General features: G+C 37.8%; 2 protein-coding genes across 2 annotated transcripts; one reads left to right on the top strand and one right to left on the bottom strand.

The window, feature by feature from the left end:
• LOC104217321 (chaperone protein dnaJ 72) lies at positions 1–2,328 on the top strand. The gene is made up of 3 exons (XM_009767536.2): positions 1–799; positions 1,445–1,514; positions 1,940–2,328. Exons 1-3 carry the CDS (start codon positions 366–368, stop codon positions 2,000–2,002), a joined length of 567 nt encoding a protein of 188 aa, XP_009765838.1. The 5' UTR covers positions 1–365; the 3' UTR covers positions 2,003–2,328.
• A 2,348-nt stretch (positions 2,329–4,676) lies between these two features.
• Positions 4,677–6,453, bottom strand: LOC104217320 (presenilin-like protein At1g08700). The gene has a single exon (XM_009767535.2). It carries the CDS (start codon positions 6,298–6,300, stop codon positions 5,053–5,055), a length of 1,248 nt encoding a protein of 415 aa, XP_009765837.1. The 5' UTR covers positions 6,301–6,453; the 3' UTR covers positions 4,677–5,052.
• Between the last annotated feature and the right edge of the window lie 1,575 nt (positions 6,454–8,028).

Below are 8,028 nucleotides of genomic sequence, written 5' to 3'. Positions count from 1 at the left end.
ATGTACAATATGGGCTAGGTAGGCTAAAACTTAAAATATGGACCATTTTTTGTTATGGTGTAAATTCATGTGTATTTTCTTATAATTCTTTCTTTAAAATATACTATTAATTGTTTATATTCTTACCGTATTACTCTTATCTTTGAAATTTACAATCTTCGAATCGTTGAGAAGGAAAACCGAAAAATCTTCGAATCGAGTGATTTTAAAATTTAAAGCGATTGACGAAGAGCTCGCGGCCATGGAAGCTCCACGAGGTCACGTACTTCTCTCTTTTTCTGCCATAGTTACACATACATAACCTCTGAAACCTCCATTTCCACTTCCTCCAAATTGACAGAAAAATTAGCTGAAAACAACAAACAATGGATCACTACAAAATATTAGGGTTAACACGAAGCGCGAGCAAGGAAGATATTAAACAAGCGTTTCGAAAATTGGCAATGGAATTTCACCCGGACAAGCACGCACATTCGCCGCAGCAGTTAAAGGAAAACGCTACTCTCAAATTCAAGCAAGTTTCCGAAGCCTACGAGACTCTGATCGACGATCGCAAACGCGTCGATTACAATATTCGTCAAAATAGTTACCGGAATTCTGCGAATAATTATTATAGCGGTGGTAATAGTGACAATTATTACCGTAATAGTTATCAGAAAAGTTATAGGAATAATCACGGTTATGGATATGGGTATAGTCGGCCTGCAGAAGGGGGTTCTGCTAGCGTTTTTACCAAATTGGAGATGGTTATGCGGTTCATGACCACGCGGGCGTTTCTCCTCAACGCTGCCTTAGCTGGGTAATTCTTCTTTCCCTTTAATTTTTTGCGGGGCTTTGTATTGTGTTTTCATTTTATATAATACTATTTGATTGATACCCAAAAAAAAGTCATATTAGTGTTACATAACATGAATGAATGTCATTCAAATCTCAGACTAGTTTGAGTTTGGCTATATGAATTTTCAATATCCATCATGCTCCAGTTGGTCCTGTGTCATGTCATGCCAATATTGAATGATTTGTCTTTAAGCTCTAGAGGAAGTTGTTGTAATGATTTGTCCTTCGATTATTTTATCACCATGTCACTTTATCACCTTATCTTGTTATTGTTACTACTTATTGTGTCTATTTCTTTTACTTTTACCTTGAGCTGGGGGTCTATTGAAAACGGCTTCTCTACCTTCTCAAGGTAGGGGTAAAGTCTGCGTACACTCTACCCCTCCTAGACCCCCATTTTGTGGGATTACAGTAGGTTTGTCGTTTTTGTTGTACTGTACAAGCTTTAGATCCTAAACTTTCTGATTCATGTGAACAACTCGACTCTCTAAGGCATCGCCTTGCTCTTCTGTTTTATCTCAATGTTTTTCGTGTGGATAAGTTATTTACCTCAATGTTGACCCAGTTAAGATCTTCTCAGGACATCACTGATAAATATTCTCTACAGTGTATTGTTAGGTGCAACATATGCAGTTGATGCAGGTGGGGAGGCACTATGGAAGATGCAAAACTCTGGAGTATGACTTCTCTTCCTTTTATCCATCACCATCCATACACTTTCCGTTAATTGAAACAGCATACAGATTAGATTAACAAGCACGCTATTTCATATTGAACCAAACAAGTGTAGCCCAAGCAAGGTTTTACTATTGCATACACTTTAATATATTTGATCCTCCTTTTTTCTAGTATCAATGGTAGGATTAGATATCGGTCTTTAGTTTAACAATGTTACTTGGTTTAGGATATTGTTTCTCTAACTTTTGCGGCTTATTTTTTCAATCCCATGCGTCTTATCTTCTTGCTTTTGTAGTTTTAATGTTTCTGTGTAGATTTATATGACTTTAATTTCATCATTCAGTCCTAGAAGTATTTGTTATAGTAAGCAGTAACATGTCAAATAATTTTCCATAATAATCTTCTTTGTGATCTTTGAGTGTAGAAATCGTTTGAAGAAGCAATGGAATCTGTAGAAAAAGCTAAAGCATTTGATGACAAAAGATGAAGAGTTGTGCTGTATAGTTGTTTGCTTTTGTCGAGCAGGTTTGAAATGCTCATGGAAACCCGCATCATACCTTCTGAAGCGGGAATAAACTATTGCAATTTGCAAATGGCTGAGCTGAGATCTTCAATTGCTGTCGAAATTGCTCAAACATTTGGCAGAAATAGAGGGGAAGAGAGAGAGAGAGAGTTTGGTAAGGGAGTTGAGCAGTGTTGTACCTTTGTATAGAAGAAACAAATCATGGTGGGTTGCAGTGCTCTTCTTGTATCGTGTAATATTATAATACTAACCAAATAAAAATATGTACAGAATTCTTTTGATCGGTAAAATGTGTGGATAGATGTCAAATAGATACAAGTCGACTTGCCTAAAGTATAATGTATAACATGTTAAGTTTAGACTTTAGAGTGCAATAAGAGACTTCAAAGCCTCCAAAACAATGTAGTACAGTAAGTATAGATGTCAAACTTATTGGGTGAGGTGAGGGAAAACAAAAGGTGAAGACATATTAAAATAGAAAATATCAACCATAGAAATTTGGGTACTCAGCATTCAAAATCCATGTAGTGGTAAAAAACTCGATCAGTCGATTACTTCCTTTTGACATGATAGTGGGCAGAACTACTTGCGATTTGCTGCAGTTAGCTTGGCAATCAAACTGAGCAGACAACAATTCCTTCATTTATAAAAGTGATGTTCGAACTAACTATTCCACGGGATATTTGTTACCTCTACTGAGTAGAAAATCATTTCTGGAGCTCTGTCAACAATGGCATATTATAGTTTGTAAAATAGAACCAAAGCCTATGTTTTTTTCCGGGAACAATTGTTTACGGATTCAATTTCCTTAGAATTTCGTAAGATTCCAAGGTTGATGCCACCCAATAGAGTACTACAACTGGATTTCAAGTCAAGTTTATCAACATCCAAGGGCACTTCTAATTTGACCCATGAAAGCAAAATGACAGCTAATTTTGGATGAAATGAAAGAAGTACTTTTCGCCGTTTGTAAATCAATACAACAACTTATCCTTTTAAAAAAATAAAAAAAAAATCTTAGTTAATCTCATTCCAACAACCAGGCAAAAGTAGCCCCAACAAGCTAAATCAAACTAACAATTTCACAAATATGTTATTAACATTTGGCTGATCAAAGTTTGTGACGATAAACTCAATAACCTAAACTCTTAAGTCTAGCTGAACTCACCAGCCATGTTATAGAAGGCAGTGCAGTTTGCTGGAGACTCAAGTGGGGAAACCGATTAAGGAAATGGAGCAAGCCAATGCTCACTATTATATCAGATAAAGGTCAATAGCATTACATCAAAATGGGCCAGTGCAACAATTAAGAAAGAAATTAGAAATCTGAACGAATGCAAATCAGTAGTTGAGCCATTTGAGATAGACGTGATAGTGCGAGCATTTAGCAGGCAGGGGATGCCTGTGTGTTACACTTGAACATTAGCAGTAAGGTAGGCTGGCATCTGGGTAGAATATTAGCCTGAATAGAGAAGCCAAACTCAAGTTATAAGAATCATCCCGAGTGATCAAATCATTTGGGAAGACCAAACCATAGCTAACTAGTTACCGATAAAAGCCATGCCATTTGTATCTCTTTTTCTTTTATTAAGGTAGCATAAAGTCAACGGAGACACAGAACTGGGGCATCTAACACCAAACACAAGGTTGGATGTAACTGTTCTAAAATTTTCTAAGCCACTTGACTTCAATCAAGAAAAACCAATACTAAGAAAGATCTCAGCTGGCTAAACAACGAAAGAAGAAGGAAGAGAAATGAAAAGCATGCATTAAGTGCAGAGGATTGTTCACAGAACTGGATTTTCAGTGGAAGGTACCAAAGCTTCAAAGACTATTTTCAATGTGCACGGGGTTTTAACTCCATCCACTGAGTCTAGGTCTCTAGGAAACAGATAAAGTTGAAAGAAATACAAGAGAAGGGAATAATCTTTAGCACCTCAACCATAATACCTCAGAGAGGCAGCAAATTTGTAACCTTGCTCTACTATTTGTTTCATTTGCCCTTGATTTCTCTTCCTTGGCTACCAAAAAAGCATCTGTAGAGAATGCCTTTACTAACTGCTTAGCGCAAGGGTATGATCTTCAAAAAGGATATGACCCATCCAAATGAGATATTGTCAAGGTCCAAAAACAAACAAATTCTTTAACACGCTGCTTGCCGTAAACAGATGCACCAACTTCAGTTTGAGAGACAATAAAGTTCAGTCTCAAGTCAGCTGGTGCTGCTTAGGGGACATGAAGCACGAGATGCTGGACTCAGACAATCCTCCTGCATCTTTATTTACACTGACATAGTCTGACGGTCAGGGTGTGAGAGAAAGAGAGCAGTGTCACCTCTTAACAAACACCAAACTAAACTTGGAGAAGAATTCTCTAATTCACTGCAAAAACTAATCAGAATATTAAGTGACTGCATATATACTTAAAACTATAAATCCATTAAATATTATGTTGAATCATTGTTATTCTGAATCGTCGAATCCAGATATAGTACAACTGGTCTTTAGTTTTATGTGGCAGTCGATTCCATTTCTATTCGGATGTATGCTTAAAATCCAAGTAGAATCTTACGCATTCAAGAGGTTTGGGTCAAACCTAAAATATCAGTAAGTGGCTTGTTACCAGTAGAACTGCAAACTCATAAGCAATAGAACTACTTACAGCAATAGTCGATACATAGCTAGTTACATAAGTTTGTCGAATCATAAAGTATGCTACACGTCAAGTGTATGGAATACGGAATACCCCTTTTGGCTCATGGCCAAATGAGATGAATATAACATTCTTAACATCATTAGGTGAAACAAAATCGGTTAGAATCAATAGAGGGACAAACCTCAATATCCTTGCAATTTACAGATAGATCAGAACAAAATATAGCTGGAGTTGTCCCTTCCTATTCAGAATCTTGAAACAAGGGCATGGGTACCCTAAGCAATTAGCTTTCTTGTAAATCAAAATGTATATCTCATAACATATCCTGTACTTTTCTAATCTCCTCCATAAATCAGGGGTCAAAACATCAAAAGATTCGTCGCAGTCCCGACAACAAATGGTTCCATCAACAACCTTGTCAAGAAGTAAAAGATAACCCCCAAGGCAATGGATATGGGAAGCGCTGGCAACGCGTGCCTACACACAGCTAACAGTATAAGTGTGCAACCTAATCCACTTATAATAGCAAGATAACAAGCATAAACAGTCATCAAATCATACATTGCAGCTCTACCCACCAACACACTATAGAAAACAAAGTCTCCTAAACCAAGCTTTATCCCCCTCCCTCTCTCCTCCTCTTCCTCCAATTCCCTCTCCCTCTCCATAACCCGACTCCCATTACTCTCATTACTACTTTCCCTTATCTCTTGATTCACCACGTGCCCGTCGCTTATCAATGGTGATGTCTCCCCCTCAAATTCACCCCCTCTAACACCACCAATCTCCTCATTTTCCCTCCCATTCCGAACCACATTTTCGCCACTCGACATAACCCCAAGCTCAATTGAATCCCCATCTGAAAACCCAGCTAACAAAAGCCCTAAATTAGGCCCTCTATTCCCAGATCTTGAACTCACATTGGGCCGGGCTTCATACACCAAAGCCGGCAACTCTTCATCCCTACTAGAAGCTAACTCCACCAATATCTTCAACGGCCCACCGGGGGCTAAAACCGCAGCCAAATCATATAAAGCAAGTGCAACAAGCACAACCCAAGTAGTCCATTCAGGTAATTTAGTAAACCAAGCTGCAACAATAATCCCCAAAGCCACCATATACATTTGATTAAGCAAAATCGGAACCCCTTGTGAAAATACCGAAATAACCCCAACAATGGTGAAATTAAAAAGCAGAAGAACAAAAGTAAACGAATCAATCGGGATATTGAAATGTTGAATTAGTGAAAGACAAATTGACCCACCCATTGAACCCAAAACGAAGAAGGCCGAAAAACGGATGTAATATTTGAGGAAATTAGTGAAACGGTAGTAATAGAGGATTACGAGGAGAAATGTAACGAGAGTTATGAGGAGTACGAAGACGAGTGCATTAAGGAGAGCGCCTTCGAGTTTAGTGGAAGTGGTGTCGGTGGGTGATTCGAGGTATACGAGGTTAGCAGCTGTACGGAGGACTTGTTGATCGGAAGAGGAAGTTGAGGAAAGAGAGTAGACGATGAGAACTACGAGGAACATGCAGATGGAGACCGGTGACATTACTCCGATGATTTCAGTTCCGATCGTTTCTAATATGCTGCCGCCGTCCATTTTTGGGGTCGCCGGCCGGTAGAGGGTGAATGGCAGAAAAAGGAGTGGTGAAGTAGTTGTGGAGGAAAATGGTAATGGGTAAAAAGGGAACGAGGTTTTTGAGAAAAAAACTGTGCACTTCTTTTTTAGTGAATATGCTTGGACCCGCCTAAACTATACAATGTTTTTGTAAGTTTCAAACTTAATTTATTCTATTGAGTGTCCTTGGAAACCCCCTAAACTATATCCCCTTTGTAACTAAACACCCCCCAACGCATTAGCCCTAGTGCGTATGATAATTAAACTAATTAATCATAAAATCGAGTTAATTGGGTAAAATAACTTTATTACGCTCAGTCAAAAAATTAGGTTTTTTTACTCGTTCCTTCAGTAAAGACTTCTCGGTCAAAATAGGTTCTTTTTACTCCCATCAGAGAAAACTCTTATCGGACCGTCAAAGTCTCTTCTCCGATCATCTTCCTCCAATTTCTCTTCAAAACCAGTCGCTGCTACCATCGATTCCTCTTCAAAACTAGTCGCTGCTATTTCGAATTTGGAATAAAGGTGAAGGTTTGCTGGTGAATCCGAACAAAATTAGGGCTTAGGGTTTTGCTGGTGAAATATCTTCCTCCGATTCTTCGAAGAATCTGAAGATTATTAAAGAAGATTGCTTCAATACAGGTTTATTCTTTTTTTTCCTATTAATTTTGTTGCGAAATTATGATATGTAGTGCTGTGATTTAGTTCGTAGTACCAAAATTTGGGTTTTTTTTTGAGCTGTTACATCTTCCTGCTTGTCGATGTTTGTTTGTCGAATATATAGTTGCATGCATGCTGCTTGTTGTTAGTTTTGGATTTCATATCTTTTTATATTAGATTAATAAAATGTTCTGTGTTTTTTGCCTTATTCTTTGCTGTTTTTATTGTTATTTTAGGGTAATAGCAGACAAATATTTGAATTTGAGATTTCATATTGGTGGTATGCTTGTGAGTGAGGTAGGGCCGGTTTGTGTTGGGGGGAACATTAAATATGCCTTTAATGTGGATACAGACAAACTTTCTATTCCAGAAATTGTTGATTATGCCGAGGATTTTGGGTTTATCAATGTAGGAAAAATGTATATTGTATCTTCTAAGGGTGGCAGTTTGGTAGAATTGAAAAATGATAGGGATTTGTTGGTACTTGCTGAGCTGTTAAGTAATAAGGATACAATAGACATTTATGTATGCCATAAGGGAGATAATGTGGTCTAGAATAGCCATGTGCCTAGTGGGGTCGTTGAAGAATCTTCCAGTAGGGTTGTTGAAAGTTTCCATGCACCTTTAGGTTCCCAAATTGAAAATGTTGATTGTAGTGGTCAAATAGAACTCCCTGAACAGTCACATGTTGTAGAAAAACTTCCTACAAACTCCTTAGTAGATGAAGATAATTCTGACATAGGAGATGAAGACTTAGAGGAGATGACATAGGTAATGTTGCACATAGTGATAAATCTAGCAGTTCTGATGATGAAGAGCATGAGGTTGATTATGGTAGTGATGTGCATGAAGAGTTGGACATAGTTACAATAGATTTGAAGGCTTATAAAAAAAAGAGCACCAAGAAAGAAAGTAGTTGCTGAGTGTTTTCTTGGACCTGTTGGGATAGATCTAGGTTTTGAAGACATAGATAAAGGGAAGAAAAATGTTTCTGGTAAGTTAGTTGGTGATGAACCTTTTTATGACAGTTCAGATGCTGATAGTTTTGTG

Source organism: Nicotiana sylvestris, chromosome 12 (assembly GCF_000393655.2).
Source record: "Nicotiana sylvestris chromosome 12, ASM39365v2, whole genome shotgun sequence".
Lineage (NCBI taxonomy): Eukaryota > Viridiplantae > Streptophyta > Magnoliopsida > Solanales > Solanaceae > Nicotiana > Nicotiana sylvestris.
This window is presented reverse-complemented; position numbering and strand designations above follow the sequence as displayed.

Excerpts from the sequence above, each read along its gene's own strand:
- LOC104217320 (XM_009767535.2), bottom strand. The coding sequence starts at position 6,300 with ATGGACGGCGGCAGCATATTAGAAACGATCGGAACTGAAATCATCGGA.
- LOC104217321 (XM_009767536.2), top strand. The coding sequence starts at position 366 with ATGGATCACTACAAAATATTAGGGTTAACACGAAGCGCGAGCAAGGAA. Across the intron at positions 800-1,444 it reads CTCAACGCTGCCTTAGCTGG|TGTATTGTTAGGTGCAACAT; the intron begins GTAATTCTTCTT and ends TATTCTCTACAG. Across the intron at positions 1,515-1,939 it reads GGAAGATGCAAAACTCTGGA|AAATCGTTTGAAGAAGCAAT; the intron begins GTATGACTTCTC and ends CTTTGAGTGTAG.